The following is a 23020-nucleotide window of genomic DNA, read 5'->3' as shown; positions in this document are numbered from 1 at the left end:
TCCCCGACCATTTAAAAGTTTTATTAATGTTTAAATCCTTCCATTTAATTTTTTTACTAAGACATATTTAGATATTTCAAAAGAGACTAATAAATAATTTGAAACTCTCACACTCTATACAAATTTCTTCCTTAAAAAATCCAAATTTTCTTCTTGACTTACCTCCAATATATTTTGGAACCTAGGCCTTGCACACCAAGGTCGGTTTGCAAGTTTTTATTGCTTTTCATCGGGTAGTTGGTTCCGGTTCGGCTGAATCCTCCGCGGCTCCGTCCCGGCCATTTTTCCTATCTTTATTCGGATCACTTCCACAGTTGTGGAAAGGAATTTTGGTGAAAACTACATTTCGCCATTCCAGTTATCATAATAGCGAAACTTCTGCGTAAATATAGGGAATGCCCCTGCCTTGCAATTGTCTGTATCATTGATTTATTAGATAAGTTGTTCTAACTACTTATGAGCGTCTTTACATTTGGAGTTTATACCTGCATCGTTAGAACAACATCAGCTGCTTAAGAACTCTTGCAGAGCGTCGTAACATTTGCAACCATGAAGCTTGTACGGTATGCTCAAGGATACTAGAGGCTTCATTCTTTGTGGGTTTCTTTTTCCTCATTTTATCGGGGAAAAAATGATTTTGACGTGGTCACTTATATGCATCATTCACTGTCTATTTATATGCATCTGATCGTCCCGTTTCATTTGGATTCCATTTTTGTAGGTTTCTAATGAAGTTGAACAATGAAACAGTCAACATTGAACTCAAGAATGGAACTGTAGTCCATGGGACCATTACAGGTTTGATTCCCAATCCTTTGCTTCTTTTTTAGGATATGCTGTAGAGGTTGAATTATTTTGACTTGCTGAGATATAGGGTTTAGGATTTAGCAACAAACGCACGATATTTTTTGGGCCATTTTAGGGTTCAGGATTTAGCAACGAATCTTTGAGAAAACTATGGAAATTTGCAAAAATTGCTAAAAATTGGTCTTAAATCTTATTCATTATATGCTAAAAGGAGTTAGAGTTGATTGGAAATGGTATGGTTTGTGTAAACTTGGATGCATTTAATACAAGACAAAATGGTTTTAGAACAAGAGAGAATCTTGAAAACTTACTTGTGAATCCGAATTTGCTTGAAAAAACTCTTTGAATCCACTCCAAATCCACTCCAAATTGATTTAGATGGCTGCAAATGTTGGCTTTTTCCTCCTAAAGCTTCCTGCCCTTTCAAAAATTGCTCTACTAATGAAAGAAACCAATAATGGGTGCTTGCTGGGCCATCACAGCCCAGGGCCATCACAGTCCAATATACTGGTGCGAGTGATATTCTATCAGAATCCGTGATAAGATCATCAAATATCACCAATATTTTGCAGATATATGGGTGATAACTTGGCGATAAATTGCTAAATCATAGGCAGCAATATCTTGGGGTCAATTATTGCCTGGCCTAATTTTTCGCAATAAGAAAATTTATCGCCTATATATCAGCAATACGTTGATCTATGACTACAGGCCACAATGGAGGTAGTGCTTAACCTAATTTTAGAATTTAGGTTCTGTTTTCTAAAACTCTATTACTTTCATGATTTTACAGAGACGTGCCCATGTGTTAATGTTTTATAGCATTGTTCAGATAAAACATAGAATGTAAACCTAAAAGACATCTCCTTGACTAAAATGATATTTATAATTATGTAGATATATTAAATATATTAATATATATATATATACACACATATATTTGTATATATATATACACACACATATATTTGTATATATATACACACACACATATATTTGTATATATATATATATATATATATATATATACATAATTGTATATATATATACACATATATTTGCATATATATATATACATATATTTGTATAGATATATACACATATATTTGCATATATATATACATATATTTGAAAATATATATATATATATATATATATATATATATATGTATGTATATATATATATATATATGTATATATATAATCTATAATCACATCAAGTTCCTTGTATATTAATAAGGCTTATCATTCATTTATTATTATCTACCTTGTCTAATGAGTGGTATTATCTTGTGTTATACCGATAGGTTTTGTTTGAGGAGATGTGCCTCTTTGGAAAGTATAGGTTCATGTATTTTAACCATATATTTAAAGGGAGTAAGAACCCTTCTTTGAAACACACATAATATCAAAGTGCTATTACGAAGTGGGGTTCTAAGTGTAAGGTTTTAGTTCATACAAAAATCTAAATTTATAAATCTAATCAAACTTAACATGGTATTAGAGCCGGTCTAAGAGACGATTCAAATTAGATTTATTTAATCGGTGCACTCAAACATTAGTAAACCCTACTTATCAAAATGATAAGCGGAATGAGGATTAAAGATAGACTCGAAGGTGCTTCAAATTTTGAAGCATGGAAATTGTGTATAATGATGATATTAAGAAAACAAAAGTTAACAATGATTGTGGAAAATCCTCTGAAAAATAAGAAGATTGATGAATGGGAAACTAACAACACTAAAGCAATGGAATTATTAGTTGATGGAGTAAAAGATCATCTACTACCTATTATCACAAAATTAGACTCTACATATGATATGTTCAAAGCTCTAGAAGACATTTTTGAGATCAACAACACTAGCAGGATTCTCACTTTAAAAAATCAACTCAATAATATAAAAATGAAGAAAGGAGAGTCCATCACATCATACTTTATGAGGATAACAGAGTTAAGAAACCAACTATTAACAATTGGTCACAACTTTGATAGCAAAGAGTTAATTATGGTATCATTAAATGGGCTTTCTTTTTCATGGGAAAACTTTAGACAAGGAATAGGTGCTCGTTCTGAACCCCCAAAATTTGATCGACTAAAAGCTGATTGCATTCAAGAAGAGTGTAATAAAAAAATTAAAGGAATTGACACAGAGTCCACAAATGAAGACATTCAAGCTCTCACCGCAAACTTAAAAAGGAAAAAGGGAAAGAATGATAAACAACCATTCAAGAATCAAAACGATTTTTCTCATGTACAATGTTTTAGATGTGACAAATATGGTCACACTGCAGCAAGATGTCCTAACATAATCAAACATCAAGCTTCTTTTGCTGAAATCAGAAATTCAAACTTGGATTCAGAGAATCTTCCATTCTAAAAGAACCTCAAAGATTTTGTAAAATTCTAGAGTAAGAGGGAGTTCTTTATTATTTGCACCAAGCCTCTAGCAAAGTAAAATTGGATCACTTCCAAAGTAAACTTGGTATGCTGAAATTAATGAGAAGAGTCTCAGGATATTTATTGTATTGTTGAATTACTTATTAATAAAAGTTATTTCATATGGGCCCTCTGTACATCATGAGGAAGTGACGATTTCCAAATGATTATCACTTGTATTTGTAGGAGTTATTGAAAGGTGACGATCTTACAATAACTTAATTTTCTATTATGATGGATGTCTTACGATGTCTATGCAGATCATGATAGATTATGGTGACTGTTTATATGGTACGCATTATGAGAATGTGTGTGCACATACCTTATAAACATTTTTGAGTACTTGGGTGAATGTTATGCAAATTGATGTTCAAGAGGCCATTACTCATAGTACTTGGTGAATATCTTGCAAACTGGACATTCAGGAGGCCATTACTCAAAGGCACCTAGTGAATGTCAAATTAGTTGACATTCAAATGTTGAATGAGTCGACACTCAAATATCAAACGAGTTGGCATTCAATAAACTGGGAAGTCAAATGAGTTGACATTCCAAAAACCATTTTTACATTAAGATAATATGTTATTCATATTGTGTATGAATCATGTTGAATGAGTCGACATTCAAATATCAGATGAGTTGATATTCAAAGTCAAATGAGTTGACATTTGCCAAATGAGTTGGCATTCAATAAACTGGGAAGTCAAATGAGTTGACATTCCAGAAACCATTTTTACATTAAGATAATATGTTATTCATATTGTGTGTGAATCATGTTTAGCCTCTCTAGCTAAGAGGTAGTGTTAATGTTTTATAGCATCAGTCAGATAAAACATAGAATGTAAACCTAAAGGACATCTCTTTCACTAAAATGATATATATATATATATATATATATATATATATATATATATATATTTGTGTGTGTGTGTGTGTATATATATATATATATACATACACACTAATATATATTAATATATAAAATAATCTATAATCACATCAAGTTTCTTGTATATTAATAAGGCTTATCATTCATTTATTATTATCTACCTTGTCTAATGAGCGGTATTATCTTGTGTTATACCGATAGGTTTTGTTTGATGAGATGTGCCTTTTTGGAAAGTATAGGTTCACGTATTTTAACCATATATTTAAGGGGAGCAAGAACCCTTCTTTGAAACACACATAATATCAAAGTGCTATTACAAAGTGGGGTTCTAAGTGTAAGGTTTTAATTCATACAAAAATCTAAATTTATAAATCTAATCAAACTTCAACATCATGGGGATCTGGGTGTTGTTTCAGAGATGGGATCTATATTCCTGACTGACATGTATGTTATTCCTGTTGGTTCTTGTTTGGTATATGTTTCTATCTGTTAGCAAATTGTACTACAAAAATAAAGTTGTGGACTTGAGTCTGAGGCAACATATCGTCAAAATGATTGTGTAATAAAGTTGGGCATGTGGGCCCATTGTTTTGATTGTGCTGATGATGTGAGAATAAGTACACTACTTGCTGATCGTGCAAGCCAATAAACAAATGGTATCCAAGGTGAAATATACATAAATGTCAACAAGTGGCACATTTAGTGAGGCAATGTGGAAATAATGGTTAAGGGTGGAAGCAATGAATTGAGGTGGAATGCATGTGTGAAGAAGCAGAAGCAATGAATTGAGGTGGAATGCATGTGTGAAGAAGCACACTTTGCTAAGTGTCAAGTAATTATTATGAATATGTTTGGGAGTGATCGGGTATATTTGGCCAAATGCTTGGATGCAAATGATAATTTTTGGAGATTTAGCCTTTAACATACATTTTTGATTCCCTTCACTTATAAGAGAAAAAATCTCAAGGAAAACTCAAAAAGCTTCAAAAGCGCATTTTACTTCATCTTTTCCTTGTCCAACTTGCAAAGGGGAAATTTATTTTGGACAAGAAAAAACTAAAAGCGCAAACCATTTATAGGTTTAGAATGTGACGAATCTGTGAATTTGAGGCCACTTGGCCTGGACAGTAGTGCTGGCTGCCAACTGTGCAAGCTTTGTCTTCTTGCATAAAGATCAGAGAAAAACAGATTGCTGCCAACTGTGCAATTTTATCTTTGTGCAGAAAATTAGATATTTGTTTTGTATCTTCTACCAACTTCTAGAAAGGGACCAAATTAGTTTGTTTACTTGCTTTGCAGTGCAAACCCTTGTAACACTTTCTAGAAAGGGGTCAAATCAGATTGTTTACTTGCATTGCGCGATAAGTTAATGAATCAACCCAAGTAGTTATATATACTACTATGTTTTTTGTTATGCTGAACACGTCTAGGTGAAGGGAGGAAACTCAGACAAATCACCTCTGCTGGATGAAGGTGTAATGCCCCCTTATTGGGACTCCCCTAATTTTTGCCCTAGAATTACAAATTGTTTTGAAATAAGAATTGTTAAGACAGAGATGTAAGCTTACCAATAAAAATGTCTTTTAGCAAGGTATATCCTGAGTAGGTTGGTAATCACCAAAAGGGAATAAGTGCATATATACAGCTGAGTACATATTGTTATTGTAACATAATTTGGGTTTAGCATTATAAATTGATGATACAAAAGATATACCCTAACTTAGAGATTAGATAACAATTTCCAATGCATATGAATAAAATTACTTATGGCATCTAATGTCTAATGGACTATCCTTCACAAATAGTGCCTTTGCCTTTATATGATGTAACCCATCCCCTTTCCACTGTAGGTCTTACTCCTTTACCTTGGTACGATGTAATCCATGTCTATTCCACCACTAACCTTATTCCTTGCCTTTTTATGATGTAGAATGGTCCTTTCCATTGTAGGCCTCACCTATGTTGTGAGGTATTAATCTAACTTGAGCTGAAAATATAAATACTCTGAGTACATTCAAAACAAGTAAATGGTTGTTTGTTGACAAAGGAATGAGTTTGCATCCTCTTGTCTTGCAAATATGGAGCAGTGCCCATAGTCTTCCTTCAAGAACATTTAGATCTCTTTGTAAAAGTTTTCTGCCCTGTTTATAATAAATAAAACAATGGTAATTGCTGTCCAAACAAATTGCCATATTTTCTTGGCAAATACTAATCGCCACTTCTCATTATTAATCACTGCTAATCATTAAATAATGAATTGATGCATGGAATGTTATAATCATGGTCCTAACAATTTCTTTGTTGTTGCATGTTTCTTAATCTCTAGTATGTAATAATTATACCTATCTCTCACCACTTTGTTCACAAATAATTTATGCATTCATAGATATTAATTTTGCCATTAGAATCATTGTTTTCAATCCATAGAAACTTAGTCTCTTAAGTAGTTAACATCAAAGTCCCCTATATATGAGTCATTTATAATTTTTTTGTATGAAACTTCAACATGATCAACTCCTTCGATGACAAGTACATCCTTTAACTCGACAAGTTCACAAAGATTGCTCTTTTCCATGCAATTAGGAAATTCGTGCAACTATTTAGCTTTCTTTGCTATTACATCCTTAAGAATTTTGAATTTATTTATGTTGACTCTTCTTTGGATTTCCAGCATGAATTGATCGAATGCGTCTAGGGATGACAAATCCCCAAATTTGAGAATAGCCTCCCATCCAGTGTGAACCGATGAAGCTTGCCTTGATATATCCCTTGAATGATCACTTGATGCTCATCGCTTGTTTAATACACTATCTATCTAATGGCAATGATCGATAATTTATAATTAGCTATTGCTTCCCTTGATGTAATGTTATGCAGTGATTGTATTTTTGATCTCCTTAATGGATCTTATTGGATTGTCTTTTATATTTCTTTGCTTGGTGATTGATTATTTGTGTATGTCTTCTATGTCACTGACAATTTGATATTAATCTTTCTTAAAATATCTTTGCTTCTAATCTAATTTTTTTCTTTTGCATCCTCCTTGTCCATTGAATGAATGATTACAAATTTCTTTTATTCCATGCACCTGAGTAAGGAGTCACGAAGGGAAATACGTGTTTTGTGACTCTTGTAATTGCAACATTTCCTTGCAATTGTATCCTTTATGATCAACTGCTAATCTCCAATTTGTTATATTGGGCCACTTAATTCTATTAGAATATTGTTATGTTTCTTTAATGGTCATCTTAGTATTTAGTTTTTAGATAACATAGAAATTGTTCTATTAACTTTTTTGAAAGTCTCTATTTCTTTCTTAGTTATTCTCTATGTAAAGGAGACTATGTCTCCATTTGTAATTAGTAGTTTATTAATAATATACTATTGTAACATGGCATTAAAGTGAGTTGATGAGCTTCTTTAAGATTTGGCAAGCTTTAAGGCAAGAGCCTACAACGCAATGGTAAATTATGAGCCTCTCATCGGAGAGGTCTTGGGTTTGAATCTACTCTAGATTAACACACAATAATAATTAATCTTAACAATAATAATAAATGAATAATACATAATCTAGGCTTCGGCCTACCTATAAAAAAAAGATTTGGCAATTTTTAAAAGAAAAAATTGTAGCCCTTTTTGTCCTATAATTTATTCCAGAAATTTTTAATCTTTTTTACAAAAAACAATTTTGTAAATTTGTTGGCATATTCACAGATTTTTTTTTGGCTGAAAATTGCGAACCTGGTCGAAGGTTTTGGTTGCACGATTTCTTGGTTTGAGCAAAGGTCTGCAAATTTCGTGGATTGCATGTACTTGCATGTGCTGTTCTACCATGCAAAGTCTGGTGTTTTGTCTCTTGAAGGTTTTTATGTAGGGTTTTATAAAATTTTCCCTTAAAAATCTATTGGTGGGTTTACAATTTTGTCTCGAAAAAGAATTATTGGTGGGTTTTCATAATTTTTTCCCATAAAAGTTTCAAGAAAGGTTTTCATTATTTTTTCTTGAAAATATTTTTTCGCCCCAAATTTTTTTATGTTTAGTTCTTGATTTTATCGTCAATAATTGTTTCTAGGTTTTGTAATTTGCAAGTGGCATGAGATTCCTTCGAGGGTTTTTACTAATTTTTTTGGGGAAAATGATGATTTGTAATCTTGGGTTTGGCCATTTTTTCTTAAAAAATGGTGTCTTTTTGTGGTCTGTTTTGGGTCATCATGCTCATCTGCATAAGTTTGGATGATTGCTGATTTTTTTTCTTCAAATATTGTCACTTTTTGTAACTTTTTTGGGGTGTCATGGTCATCTGCAAAAGTTTGGAGGGTTTGCCTATTTTTCCTCAAAATGTTGGCAGCTATTTTCTATGTGTGTTTGGCTATAGGGAGGGACAACTTTGTTATCCAACATCAGGTTGGACGTTTTGTGATGATTACAGGTCAATGGTTTTGCAGATTTTGAGAGGGTTAGTGGCAGACTCATCTTAGCGGTAGAGTTAGTGACAAGCTCTTGTCTTTTTGTTGCAAGGCATTCTGAAGAAGGGGGCAACCTTCTTGTTTTTTTGGACGGATTTGGCTTCTCTTGATCAATGACATTCTATATATCTAGTGAGGGTCACAACATTAGCAAAATGTTTTGAAGAATAAATAACCGCAAGACATGTATAGTCTTCTGCAGGGTAGTTAGACAATTACCATTAAGTGAGGGTGTTATAATATTGTAATGTTTCTATAATTGTCATCTTAGTTAATGTTTAGTTTTTAAACTATTTTATTCCAAGTTTTTGGAAGAGGGGGACAAGGAAATGGGTTTGGAGATGATTTTTTTTCCCCAAAGTAGGGTATGACAATAGGGATAGCTGTAATGTCCCTTCTATTGTAGTTAGTTTGGAATGAGTAATGCCTGTAAAAGACATGTTAGAGTAAAATAATAACAATTCTAACTATAATATTCTACTCTAGACCTTAAGAATGTCTCCAAATTAGGTTTGCTAACCCTTAGTTATTCCATCGTCTTCTCTGGAGTGTACCCCTTAAGGTTTCTTTTTGGATGGGACATCTTCTATCCAAGAGCATTCACATATGCATATGTTGACATCATTAAAATATTCCAGCCATTATATTGTTCTCATCTAGCCATTTACATCCTTTCGCACTATCACTATCAACCATTTATATGAGGGTTATACTTACCTTTCGCACTGGCACTATGAGGCTAGCCACTTATACGAGGTTTGTATTGACTTCTTGCATTAACACTATTAGCCATTTATACGAGGGTTGTACTAACCTCAGGATTGACACTTAGGATTCTACTAATCACAGCTTAGCCATTTATATAGAGATGATCCCAATCCCTACACTTGCACTCAACTATTTATATAGAGTTGAGTACAAGCCCTACACTGGCACTATGAGAATTTGATCTATTATTTCTGCATATTCAATTAATGAACATAATTTCAAATTTAAATGACCATTAAATATCATTATTTTTGAATTAATTTAAATTTCCATGTATATGTGCTTATATATACATACGTGCGCGCACATACACACATATGCAAATATATTTATATAGGCGATCATGTATTTATTGACATATTATATAATAATGTAAATACAACTTTGATTATATAACATGCCTTATACACATACTTTTATAATGCCTCTACTACCTTTTAGAGCTGCTTTTCTTCTTTTCTTCTCATGTTAAATATATGTCAAGAGGTATGCAATTATATCTATTTTGCTATCTTATTCTATTTCCTCCTTTTGATACAATTCTCCTTCTTTGTTTCTTATTCAATGGTAATTTATAAATCTTGTTTCATTTTTCATCAATGTCCTCATGAAAAGTCACAACTCTTCATAATCACAATCCTTTTGAAAAGTCATAACACTTCATATTTACAAAATTTTCAAAGAGAACCATTCATAGTTACAAGCTTTTCAAAGTGTAATGCTCCGCCTGGAGATCCTTGGAAACAAGGATGAAATACAAGCCAAGATTTTTTTTTTTTACAAGTATGAATACACATGACAACATCATACAGGGATCACAAAGATTGCAACAGAAGACTTCACCCCAATCCCGGCAACCAACGAATCTCTAAATGCCACTACCAAACTGACACACACAACCAAAGCCAACAACGACAATGCACATGATGAGGGCTCAAGAAACGACCACTCATCAACAAAACACCAAGCTGGAGTAGAATGCAGAAATTTGGAATTTGGCCAAGCCTAAAATTTGAAGCCTTGAAAATTGGCTAAGTTTGGATTTCTGAAGCCCTGAAATTTCCTAGAATCCTTAACTTGTCTCCGAGAGGTCTGAAACCTATCTGAAAAGATTTGTCGCATATATTAAAATATATCCTAAGTATAAATTAAATATTTAAACGATATATTTTAAACCCCTAGGAAATCTGTTTTGGACTAGGAAGGTGTAAAAACCAAAAGGGTGTCCAAAACCAACTTCCGAACTTTCATCCGACAAGCCTAGGTAGCCCTTGTTTCTCGCGCGAGAAAGAAAACTGGTCTCGAGTTTCGTGCGAGATCTTTCACCGCTGCGCGCGAGAAAGTGCGCAGCTTTGCGCGAGGACTACTGAGCATCGTGCGAGGTCTTTCACTCTCGCGCAAGGATTCCCTGCGCATCTTGTGAAGATTTACATTCTCGCGTGAAGAAGTGTATTCTCTCACGCGAAGAAATACATTCTCGCGCGAGGAACTACCTTCCCACGCGAGAAAACAAATCAGCGCGACAACAAAACGCAAACGAAAAGCTTAAAAACAAGGAAACCTCCACACCGGGGAGTACCGGATCCACGCAAATCGAGGAATGAACACTCGAGAGCAACAATAGAAAGGAAAGAGGAACATCTAACCATCTAAACCAAAACAGTAATGAACATATTGAAAACAGTATCGCAGTGAACATAAGCAACATTGCAATGAATTGAACAAACAAACTAAGCACGCGGTTCCTCCCAACCGTCAATAGCATCATAAGACCATCGTGGGTCCTAGCCATCCCCCACGTGTAACATCCCAAGCCACCGACCAAATCGTCAATACTTTTGTAATAGGGACATCACTACTAAAACATGCAACAATATAAGCATAAGGAAATCTAACATGCTAGTAGCAAAGCATAAGATAATCCTACAGTAGATAACATCACTTATCACATGCTAAACATCAATAAGCAATAGATATGCTACTATAGCAATTCACATCATCTAATCATATGCTAAACATCATAATATGGGAATGTGTCAAATGAACTAACATCATCTAAACATGATATCCAAGCATTCCAATGAAAGCATAAATCACAAGAAAGCATACTCCGGAACCCGAAGTACCAAGTGAAAACATCTAGCAACGGTCGCACTAGGACAAAAGATCATCTCTATACATTGGTCCCTAGCAGTGGTGAAGGTAGTTACGCCTCCCAACCACGTGGAACCCGTAGGTCCACACCCGCCGTGCTGATGGAGATAAAGATCCAACCACAAACACAAATAAAGTACAACATCCATGGCTAACACTCATGCTAGACAATATGATGGCTGAACCAAGAACCTAAGACAATGCAAGGAGTAAAGGTCCTGGTTAGACACTCAAAAGGCTACTAAGTAGGGGCTGACATCCTGGAGATTCGCTTGGCATCCAAAAGCCCAAGCTCGGATCACGTGTGGCAACACTCTCAAGGGACTCCCTTGGAACCATTACAAGAATGAAGATCTTTTCATTATCTTATGTTTTATTAACACTAATAGATTTTAATTTAGTTAACTTCCTATCCTTCGTCAACCTTCGGCGCCATAAACACCGAGCTGCGAGGTAGAAGCCCCCTCCAGATGCTACCCTACCCTACCCATGCTCATCCTACGACAAGTGCCCGTGGGCATGCATACTCCCATCCCAACCCCAATGATCAGAACTTCCAGAAAAGACATGGAAGGTCGAGACCCGCAAGTCCTCCGACAAACGTATGCGCACATACTCGTGTGTGGCGCACCACCATCACGAAGATCATAACACAAGGACAGGATGAGAACACAATGCAAAGAAAACACCCAACCGAAAGCAACACAGGAAGGACGGATTCTACATGAATCCCAAAGCCAACAAAACCATACATCATGAAATCACTCAACCGACCTCAATCTGGGGGAATGGATTCTACATGAATCCCAATGATGCAACAAGACCAAAAGTCATGAACTCACTCCACCGGCCTCAATCCGAGAGTGTGGATTCTACACGAATCCTAGCGCTCATGAAATAAAATCAAAGGTCTGAAAGAAACAATAACACTAGGTATGAAATCACTCAACCAAATGCAACGTCGGGAGTACGGATGCAACACGCATCCCAATGCAACATAAAAATGCAGAAGTGGTTTGATTGATATCCAAACAGATCATCCAAGTCCATGACCCACATTGTGTCGGGAAAATTTGAGAAAATAGGGCGGCATGCAAAACGAGGTAAAAATCTCAAATTTTAGAAAAATTCCAAAATTAAAACCCATTTGGCCTTTGGGTTCAAAAATCCCAAAAATCCAAAAATAAATGGAATCGGACACCGTATGCAAAAATGGTCAGCATAACGGCCCAAAAACCCAAACCCTCATCCCGAAAAACAGGGAAATCTTTGTAGCCGCCCAACTGGGTAGAACTAACATACAGAAACAGAGGGGAACACTAGTTCTCAGCCTCCAAACAAATGACTACCAAAAACAGAAGCAGAAACGAAGCAGAAACAATAAAACAGAAAAGGCCTACCTCACAGCCAAAAGGGCAAAACGGGAATTTGAACCATAAAATAAATATCCCGCAGAAGTAGCTGAAAATCGTGGCAATCCAAGGTTTCTCCGAGCTGGATCCAACGAGCCCAACCTCGTGACGATTCCACGCCCGTAGCTCCCACAACGAACAAAACAATAAATCCTCATGAAGAGGATTTTGGGTTTTACTCACCAACTTTCTAATTCAAAAGTGATAAGTGAGGAATTAAATTCCTTTTTGGATACTTATTCACACTTTTCGGGTAAATAATCGATTAGGGCATTTAACCAACCAACCTAGTTAAACTCCGAATTGACCCAAACGAAAACGGACTATTCCTATAAATAGGAATTCATCTATGGCAAAGCTGCCAGGAATTAAAATAAATCAATTAAAAAGCCCGAAAACCCAAAAACACAGAAATCTCCTTAATGACTTTCGCGACAATGCGAACGTCTAAATGCACAGACACGCTTACTGGTCTAATCACATAATGCAAATGAGTTCGGATTTAATAATCACCGAAAGGTTTAAATTAAACATTTAATTAAGGATACGTCGACCATATAAGGATGACATTGGTAAAATATGAAAGGCTGAATCACTAACTCCATGTGCCACTGCCAGGGATATAAATCCTGCACACTAAACAACACGATCAAGTGCAATTGCATATAATAACATAGCCGAAGCAATAAATGCATTAAATCACCTAATTTAACCATTTATTTAATTATATTAAAATAATCTATTTACATCACTCACGTTCGCATAAAGCATAACAACGCAGGAATGAAGTAAATAACCATAGCATTAAATCCATCACCTAATATAATCAGAGGTATGTCCAAATACTAGATAACCAGAGATCATCATAAAACACATTGTCATCTCAAAATGGCATCGTCATGCAATATGATCAACTGAACAACATAGCAGTCTAAAATCTATGATACTGGAATCAAGGTGAAACATTTGACCCTGAGGGCATCTCAAATGTAAAGCATTACACAAGAACAGATATCCAAAGAATCCAACATGAACAATCCATTCTAATTACTTAAGCATTTAATAATGATTGTATAAACAACATTAAAAAGGCACTTAAAACACATAAGCGAACATAGCCATAAACATGACTAACCATTGCTACAGGAACCTAGTCCAGTGTAGCATGTTAATAGTACATAGTGCAATCTTTGCACACATCTCAAGATAATCACGGAACAACCTCATGATACCAAATCGATCCTGGTAACCACTGGCACAAACCTCAGTGAACCATAAATCACATCATAATCTCATAGATCAGTCAAAAGCATAATCAAAGCAACTGATACAAAAACATAAATCCAAACACCTCGACGGTGTAGACCACTCAGGGTCACAATCATGATCCATCACAACAAAAGATCAACAAGGTTGCATCCATCAGGATGACTTACAGAAGTCAAATGAGAGAGGCACTACACAAAGAGTCACATGCTTTCACCATTTCAACGTTTTGAAAACGTCCCTTATTTTGTTCTCATTCTTTTTTTCTTCCGTTAATCCTTCTTTTTTCCCTATCCTCTCTTCTTTTTCCTTTTCCTTCCAAACGAACTCCCCTTCCTTTTATATCTTAAGTTAAATGAGTTACATCTCTTGATTATATATCTCTTGACTTTTCATTAGACTTAGTTAATTTATATTAGTCTATATTTTATTATTTATATACTTATTTATTTTATATTTATATTTATTTATTATTAAATCCCATTTAAAAAGGTACCATACTTTCTGCAATATTCTCTCTTGTAGTTAGTTTTATTTATTCATTCATTCATTGTAATTTTTTATTGTTAGTTGTTGTAAATCTTATATTATTGATAATATTAATTTTCTTTTTTTTTGATCAATGAACGACCAAGGCCTTGATAAATTTTATTAAACTTAAAAAGGAATACAATAGCTGAACTCCGTTCAAACGGGCACTGGTAGGAAAGAACGGAGAAGAAAACCTCCAGTCTAGCCCGGGACAGATGTCCTATATTATTACAGATTGAAAGGGGCATACCCCAGTGAGTATATCAAATATTTACAAAGTATGAGGGAACGATACCCTTATGAACATTTACATCAAAATTGCATCATGTAGAATTAGTTGAGCTTTGTTTGTTTAGGGGACGAGCATTTCCCTTACGTAGATAATCTTCCACAACGAGTAGGCCTTCTTCTAAGAGAACTCAAATATCACGTTAGCCTTCAAAATAAACCAAATTATATAATATCTGCCATACTGGCTTTCCTATGAGGTGTGATTACCAAGCCTTAGGAGTCGCACTAAAACAATGAAAAATTTCTAACTAAACTAAACCTAAGAAACTTCAATGAATATCAAAGAACTAACCCCTATAAAAATCAAAACACCTAAATTGATCAAATCATATTAGACAGGAACTAAGAGACCAAAACTAATTAACATAAGGGCCACAAGATATCAACCCATATTCAGAGATCGAATGACCAAACAGGATAAAATAGAGTAGAATGAAACAAGAAACTAACTCTATCTAAGATAAATACATAACTGCCTATTATCCATAACAGTTAAAGGAGAAGAATTGACCTTTCTACCATAACCATACTTCCTAACCTCCATTTGCTGCATCGAATCTAATTGACAGATAAGACACCATCCTGTAACTATATGTCCATTACATATGAGATTAGTACATTGCTATAAGCATCTGTAAACTTGGAGCTTGAAACAAAGTACTAGACACTAAGAGAACCAAAATTAACCCTGGACGATATGTACAAAACCAAAACAGCATAGTATTAGCCCAAGAGCTAAAAGTGGACGACAGAGGGCTAAAACAACTTCCATGACACCCTACCTCGGGAAAACCATGACAACATTAGGAATGTCATTAGGGTTTCCAGCTTGAAAGTTGGTGGGAAGTTCAAATTTAGCTTTGAGCCTGCTAGTCTTCTCCTCATTAAGAATGCAAAAGATCAAGGCCTCCAAATTTTTGAACGAAACCCTCGGATGGATGTACGCATTGAAGACATTGAGGTATTCTGTGAGCCAATCCCTATTGGCTTCTGTCACTATGCCCCTCTAGTGCAGGAGAAACCGGATACTCGCCTCCATTTTTGGCCATTGAATGCAAAAGGCGAGGCTCTCCAAGATAATAAGGGAAGGACGACAATAGGACATGTCTAGCCTAGGGGAGCTTGGGGGATACACCATATATTTTTCAGGAAGCGGAATTTCTTGCTATCAATGCTCCTAACCACATGCTCCAAACCCTTTCTCCATGTTAATAATATTTTCTTATCTAATTATTATTAAAATTCTACCTTAAAATGGGGACATGACAATCACTATATAAAATGTAGGGAAAATTTAAACTATATAGGGAAATTTTAAATATTCATATGAAATCATGGATAGAGCATGCTTATATACATTATAAAACTTTAACCTTAGTTACCGATTCGGGCATGTGACTCAGATCCGTGGATTTGCGATTTGTTTTTTCCCAATTAGGATTCATGAGTGTGTGTGTATATATATATATATATAGTTTTAGAACTATGTATATATCTTTCAGTTTTTAGTATATATAATGCATAAAAGGGTCATTTTAAGATTAGAAAGCAAAACAAATATTTTAAAAAGTCATATTAAATAACTTAGACCCACTTAAAATCGTCGATCCTTGAGGATTCATGGTTGGATTCGTGCAAATTTGGGCAGGATCCTTGTTTTACACAGTGGATTCATCCGGATTCGTGGGCCATGAATTCAGATGAATCCACTGTGTAAAACAAGGATCCTGCCTGTATCTGCACGAATGCCACAAATCCGGATGAATCCACTCTGTAAAACAAGGATCCTGCCCGAATCTGCACGAATCCAGGCACAAATCCGAATCTAGATTGAATCTGAATCCAGATCCAGCCTCTAGGGCACGAATCCGGTAACTAAGACTTTAACACATAATTTTTATGTTGAATAATTTAAATTGAGAGTTTGCTTGAGAGTCAAAGTTAAACACGTTATCAAATTCAAGCATTGATTTGTTGGGCAGCCATGGGGACATGTTTCTAGATTTTTTTCAAGTTTTTAGGACATCCCCATTTCTTGGACGAGTCGAATAATGTTGGAACTGCATCTTTATTTTTAATTTTGATAGATAATGGGCTGAAGCCTAAGTTATTTATTATTTACATGTTTGTAGATTTTTTTCAAGTTTTTAGGACATCCCCATTTCTTGGATGAGTCAAATAATGTTGGAACTGCATCTTTATTTTTAATTTTGATAGATAATGGGCTGAAGCCCAAGTTATTTATTATTATGTATTGAGATTAATTATTATTATGTGTTATAGTTGAGTATACTCGAACCCAAGACCTCCCAGATGCGAGGCTCACAATTTACCGTTGTGTTATAGGCTATTGCTTGTTAGAAATGCATCTTTGGGTAACATTGTTTTATATAAAATGGAAATTTCCTTGTTAGCTTTTTAGAAAGTTTCTATTTCTTTCTTAGTTATTCTGTATATAAAGAGACTGCGTCTCCATTTGTAATTACTTGTTTATGAATAATCAAATACTGTGACACATGCATGTTAATAGGTTGTCAACACTTAATATTGTTCTTCACCTAGAGTCGTCTCTTTTGGTTGATGTGTTATGAAATTATATTATTTGTTATTATTTACTCACTTATTCATTTTTATATTATTGTTTATTAGCATTATGTTATTATTAATTATTATTTATATTACAATTTAATTTAAATGTTTAATTATAATAATATTTTTTTTATCTTTTATATAATTATAATGGTATTTTATTATGTAATTCTATTATTGTTATTTATCTTTAACCCTAATTAGTGAGGGGACATTAAAAAAGGGACAAAACCTCCACGAATCACCTCTTCTGTTTGGGTGAAGGGATGAAACCCTACACATCACCTCTATTGCCTGAATGAAGCGATGAAATCCCCACAAATCACCTCTAATAATATTGTAGTTCAAACACAATACTGAGTTTTATACAATTTCTAAGTTCAACTGTTGTTGTTAAGAGAATATATGTCAGCTTTCTATGAATAAATCGGTTCCAAAAATTGCACCATCTAGTGAATCTATGTAAGCATTGTTGCTTTTTTGGATGATCTATAAGAAATTTGGAGTTTAGTTGGTGCAGGAGCATCCTAGGGTTTTACTCCAAGCCCTAGTTAATTTTCATGCTCGTGATTGAGGAGTGGATCACATCGAATAAGTACATTGAGGGCCTCAGGCTCATTTATATGATATTCGCAAGTTCGCAGCCAAACAAGCAGTTTAGTTCTTTAATCATGTGAAGTTGCGCAAACAGTTAAGTCTTTGGTTCGCATGATCACAGCAGTCAGTAAGATGTAGCATGGAAGACGTGCGAAGTGGCGAAATAGGTTAGAACAGAGGTTAGTGCATGATCGCGATCTTCAAAGGTTAACATCAAATGAGACATGCGAAAACAATTAAAATGGAAGCTAAGTGCATGTTCGCAACTTGAAAAGACTAACAACTTAGGAAGCCTGCGAAGTAGCGATAAACAAAAAAGAAACTATTTTGCATCGTCGCAAGCAGAAAATGTTAAGTTAGGCCAGTAGCAGCGAAATAGCGATCAAAAGGCAAAGAGACAATTCGCAACCTCACAGCACGTAAGAGTCAAGGCAGGATAACCGTGGTGAAGATGCGCTTAAGGCATTGCAACATTGGAAGGTTGAAATGCTAGTTAAGGAAAGCAGTAGCAAAGTCGCACAAGTCAATTTTCGCATGATCGCAAGGTCAAGTAAACAGTCAAATGAGAGTGATACGAAGTCGCGACCATTGTTTGTAGCATCGCAACGATGAAGTAGACAGTTAGAGGATAAGTTGCAAAGGTGCGAAAACATTAAGAAGACAGCCAAGCGTAGCATCGCAACTTGGAATGCAATCAAAGTAGAAAGAGGTGTGATGGAGCAATAAGGACTTGTTTGCAATGTCGCAGCCGGAAAAGTTAAAAGAGAAAAAGAGAATACATAGAGTCAGAAAAGGACACGTCATCCATGAAGCAGTTACAAACGAAGAAAGAATTTGTAGAGTTGAAGAAGATGGTTGAAGCCAAATCTTGATGATTTGTTGAACGAGCTGGCATGAAGGTAAAAGCTGAAGGTCCTCGGATGGCATAGGGAGTTAGAGAGTTGGAGAATTAGTGGTGGAAGAATTGTAGAAGCTAGCAGAGCGTAAATTTCAGTAGATAGAGTTTTCTTGAATGTAATGTAATTTTCAAAATTCAATTGAAGATATTTCCAGTGTGTTAATCAATTTTAGTCTGCAATTTGTTTTTTGTTGGTAGAGCTTAGTAGAGTAGAATTTTTTTACGTAGGAGTAGCTCAATAAATGGATTCTTCTTGATCTTTGTGTTCAATCAAATGGACTATTGGAATCAAGAAGAATCCTCTGTACATATGTTCTTTTCTTTTATGTTTGTGCGTGTGGTGGAGCTAGCTCTGAGTTCAAGCAAGGCCTAGGCGAGCAAGGCATGTCTCAGTTAGGAAACTTGCAGAGAGAGGAGAAGAGAGTAGAGAGAGCATGATTGATCTTTATCAGTCATGAGAAGAAATTGTGGTTTGATAGTAATTTCGTTGGGTATGAAGCCTTGAGAAAGGGAAGAGATTAGTTCCTCTAGTACTAGGGTCAGGTAGTAACCCTAGGGGCTCAAGAGTGAGTCTAAGGAGTTCTAGAAGAGAGTAGAACCCAGGGTGGAAGGCGACCCTCCCCATCAGATTGGTATCAGAGCCATAAGATTTGTGGCTTGTGTGGTATGCTGTATATTCTAGATTCAAGCGGGTCTTCAAAGATGGTGACCAATGCTGAATTGGCTAAGGAAGTAGATGAACAAAAGAAACTCCTAGAAGAGAAGACCAGGATCCTTGATGAGGCCATAGAGGAGATGAAAGACAAGTTAAAGGAGATGGAAGATGCCGCCGAAGCAAAAGAAGATGAATACCTTACCAAAGGTAAGGAGGAGGTAGATTTGGAGGATGAAATACCTGAGCCAGATCCTCCACTTGGTGAAGGAGAACCATTCATCAGAGCCCTCAAGGCATTTGGAGGAAAGAGCCTAGAAAATGTCTCATTGTTCCATGGCAAGATGGACACTCAGGTAGTCCTAGAATGGATAGATAGTATGGAAAACTACTTTGAATGTGAAGGGACAATAGAGGCACAAAATGTGAGATTTGCAAAATTTAGATTGAAAGGACAAGCATTAACTTGGTGGAATTTGGTGCAAGAGGAGAGGGAAAGTGAAGGGAAGAAACCAATAGCCAGTTGGTGTTGGCAAAGATAAAAGAGACCTATTCGCTAGAGGATTATGAGATTCAGTTACACAAGCATAGGCAAAATCTCAAGTAGAAGGATCTTGATGTGGCTACCTATACTGAGGAGTTTCAAAAGTTGGCTCTAAGGTCGAGGGTACAAGAGGCAGAGAGCATCGAGGTGGCAAGGTATCTAAATGGCCTTAAGTGGTCTATTCAAGATGAATTGAGTTTGTTTAGTCTCACCACATTGCAAAGCTGTTTTCAAATGGCTAGGAAAGTGGAAGATAAGTTGAAAAAAAAAGGAGACTCAAGTTCCAAGAACAGAGGCAGAGGCAGAGACTTCAGAGGAGGCTCAAGAGGAGGTTCTAATGGAAGGACTAATGAGCAAAGAAACTATGGAGATTCCAAGTGGAATGAACAAACTAGTGAAAATAGTCAGAGAGGTGGCTCTAATAGAGGAAGAGGACCCAATAATAGTGGCAGAGGTAGAAATGGGAACAACAATAGCAGAGGCTCACACTTTAGCAATATGAAATGTTACAACTGTGGCAAGTTGGGCCATCTTGCCTACAAATATCCTGAGAAGGCATCAACATCATCCTATGGAGAGAAAAAAATCAACTACATCCAAGAGGAGAACAATCCCAGAGTAGGTGAAGTGGATCTTGATGTAGAAAAAAGTGAGAACCTCATGTTGAGGAGAGTCCTAGTTAAAGGCCCTGTAAAGGAGGAACCCAAGAAGAGAAGAGCATTATTTAGAAACACTTGCAAAATATCAGGCAAGGTGTGCAAGGTGATTATAGACTCAAGTCTATTGACAATGTCATGTCAGAGGAAGCACTACAAAAACTTGGATTAGCAAAAATGCCACGTGTGTCCTTATAGAGTGACTTGGTTGAACAAAGGGTAGAACATCCTAGTGAATGAACAAGTATGAGCAAATATCACTATTGGAAAGTATCAAGACAAGATCTTATGTGACGTACTCCCCATGGATGCTTGTCATTTGTTGTTGGGAAGACCTCAACAGTATGACAGGGAGGCAGGACATCATGGGAAGGAGAATAAATATTCTTTCAAGAAGGATGGAGTCACTTATAGGATACAGTCCATAGTGGAAGAAGAAAAGACAGAGAAGGCTACTGCCAAAATACTTTTGGTGAGTGGGAAAGAATTCCTAAAAGACCTGAAAGAAGAAGTTGGGTTTGTTGTCATGCTGAAGCCCAAAGAAGAAGAGGTGAAGAAACGTAATGTTTTACCAAAGGAGGTACAAGCTTTGTTGGATTAGTTTAGGGATATCATTAGTGATGGTACACCATCCACACTACTCCCACACAGAGCAATAAGTCATCAGATAAACTTTGTGCCAGGAGCGTCATTGCCAAACAAAGCTGCTTACAAGATGACTCTTGAACAAAACAAGGAGATTGCCAAGCAGATTCAAGAACTGCTAGATTGATCAAAGAGAGCATTAGTCCATGTGTAGTACCAGTTGTGCTAGCACCAAAGAAAGGAGGTAATTGGAGATTCTATACTGATTCTAGAGCAATAAATAAGATAACCATAAGATACAGGTTTCCTATTCCTAGAATAGAAGATTTGATGGATTGTTTAGGTAGTGCACAATATTTTTCCAAGATTGATTTAAAAAATGGGTACTACCAAATTAGAATGAAGGAAGGTGATGAGTGGAAGACAACCTACAAAACCACTGAAGGGTTATATGAATGGTTGGTCATGCCATTTGGTCTCTCAAATGCACCAAGCACATTTATGAGACTAATGAATGAAGTATTGGAACATTATATAGGTAATTTTGTGGTAGTTTACCTTGATGACATTCTAGTTTACAGCAAGAGTAAGGAAGAGCACCTCAAACATTTGGAAATTGTTTTGAGAAGGTTGCAAGAAGAAAAGCTGACCATTAACCTTGAGAAATGTGAGTTCATGAAAGAAGAACTAGTCTACCTTGGATTTGTGGTGTCACAGGGTAGTTTGAAGATGGATGAAGACAAGGTCAAAGCAATTTTAACTTGGCCTATACCAAAGACAGGTACAACTGTCAGAAGTTTTCATGGTTTGGCACAGTTTTATAAGAAGTTCATCAAGAGCTTCAGTGAGATATGTAGTCCTATTATGGATACTAGTAATGAAGACAAAGTTTGTGTGGACGAAAAGGGCGGATGAAGGATTTGAAAGATTGAAGAAAGAGGTAGCTACTAAACCTATCTTGGTGCTACCTAGCTTTGAGAAACTATTTACAGTGGAGTGTGATGCAAGCAACATTGCTGTTGGAGCAGTTTTAAGTCATGAAGGAAGACCTGTTGCATTTTTAAGTGAAAGATGAATGAAGCCAAATCAAGGTATTCTTCTTATGATCTTGAATTGTATGCATTAGTGCAAGCACTTAGAAAATGGAGACATTATTGTTGCCCAAGGAATTTGTGGTCTTCACAGACAATTAGGCCTTAAGCTTCATCAATTCACACAAGAAACTAAGTTTGAGGCACAAAAAATGGATGGAATTTTTGCAGTCCTATACTTTCACTATTAAGCACAGGAAGGGTATCAGTAACAAAGTAGCAGATGCTTTAAGCAAAAGATTGCTGACAGTACAGGAGATTCAATTGAAAAGCATTGGAGTAGAGGAATTCAAAGATCTTTTGACCTTGAGGCCACTTGTCCTAGACGACAGTGCTGGCTGCCAACTATGCAAGCTTTGTCGTCATGCAAAAAGATAAGAGAAAAAT

General features: G+C 35.7%; 1 protein-coding gene across 2 annotated transcripts in view; it reads left to right on the top strand.

Moving 5' to 3' along the window:
• Positions 1 to 202: 202 nt before the first annotated feature.
• LOC149579850 (small nuclear ribonucleoprotein SmD1a-like) overlaps positions 203 to 23020 on the top strand; it is a 56341-nt gene continuing 33523 nt past the window's right edge. Inside the window, exons 1-2 of one of the 2 annotated variants that reach the window (XM_089787299.1) lie at positions 203 to 563; positions 722 to 798. In XM_089787299.1, the coding sequence (XP_089643425.1) occupies positions 550 to 563; positions 722 to 798 (91 nt within the window). In that variant the 5' untranslated portion in view covers positions 203 to 549. Of the gene's footprint in view, positions 597 to 721; positions 799 to 23020 lie in introns of both variants that reach the window. The other variant, XM_089787310.1, reaches the window with a different exon arrangement.

Source organism: Cupressus sempervirens, chromosome 1 (genome assembly GCF_028749045.1).
Source record: "Cupressus sempervirens isolate cs-2001-9-10 chromosome 1, ASM2874904v1, whole genome shotgun sequence".
Classification (NCBI taxonomy): Eukaryota; Viridiplantae; Streptophyta; class Pinopsida; order Cupressales; family Cupressaceae; genus Cupressus; species Cupressus sempervirens.
Note: the sequence above shows the minus strand (reverse complement) of the source record. Positions and strands in the feature narration are given on the sequence as shown.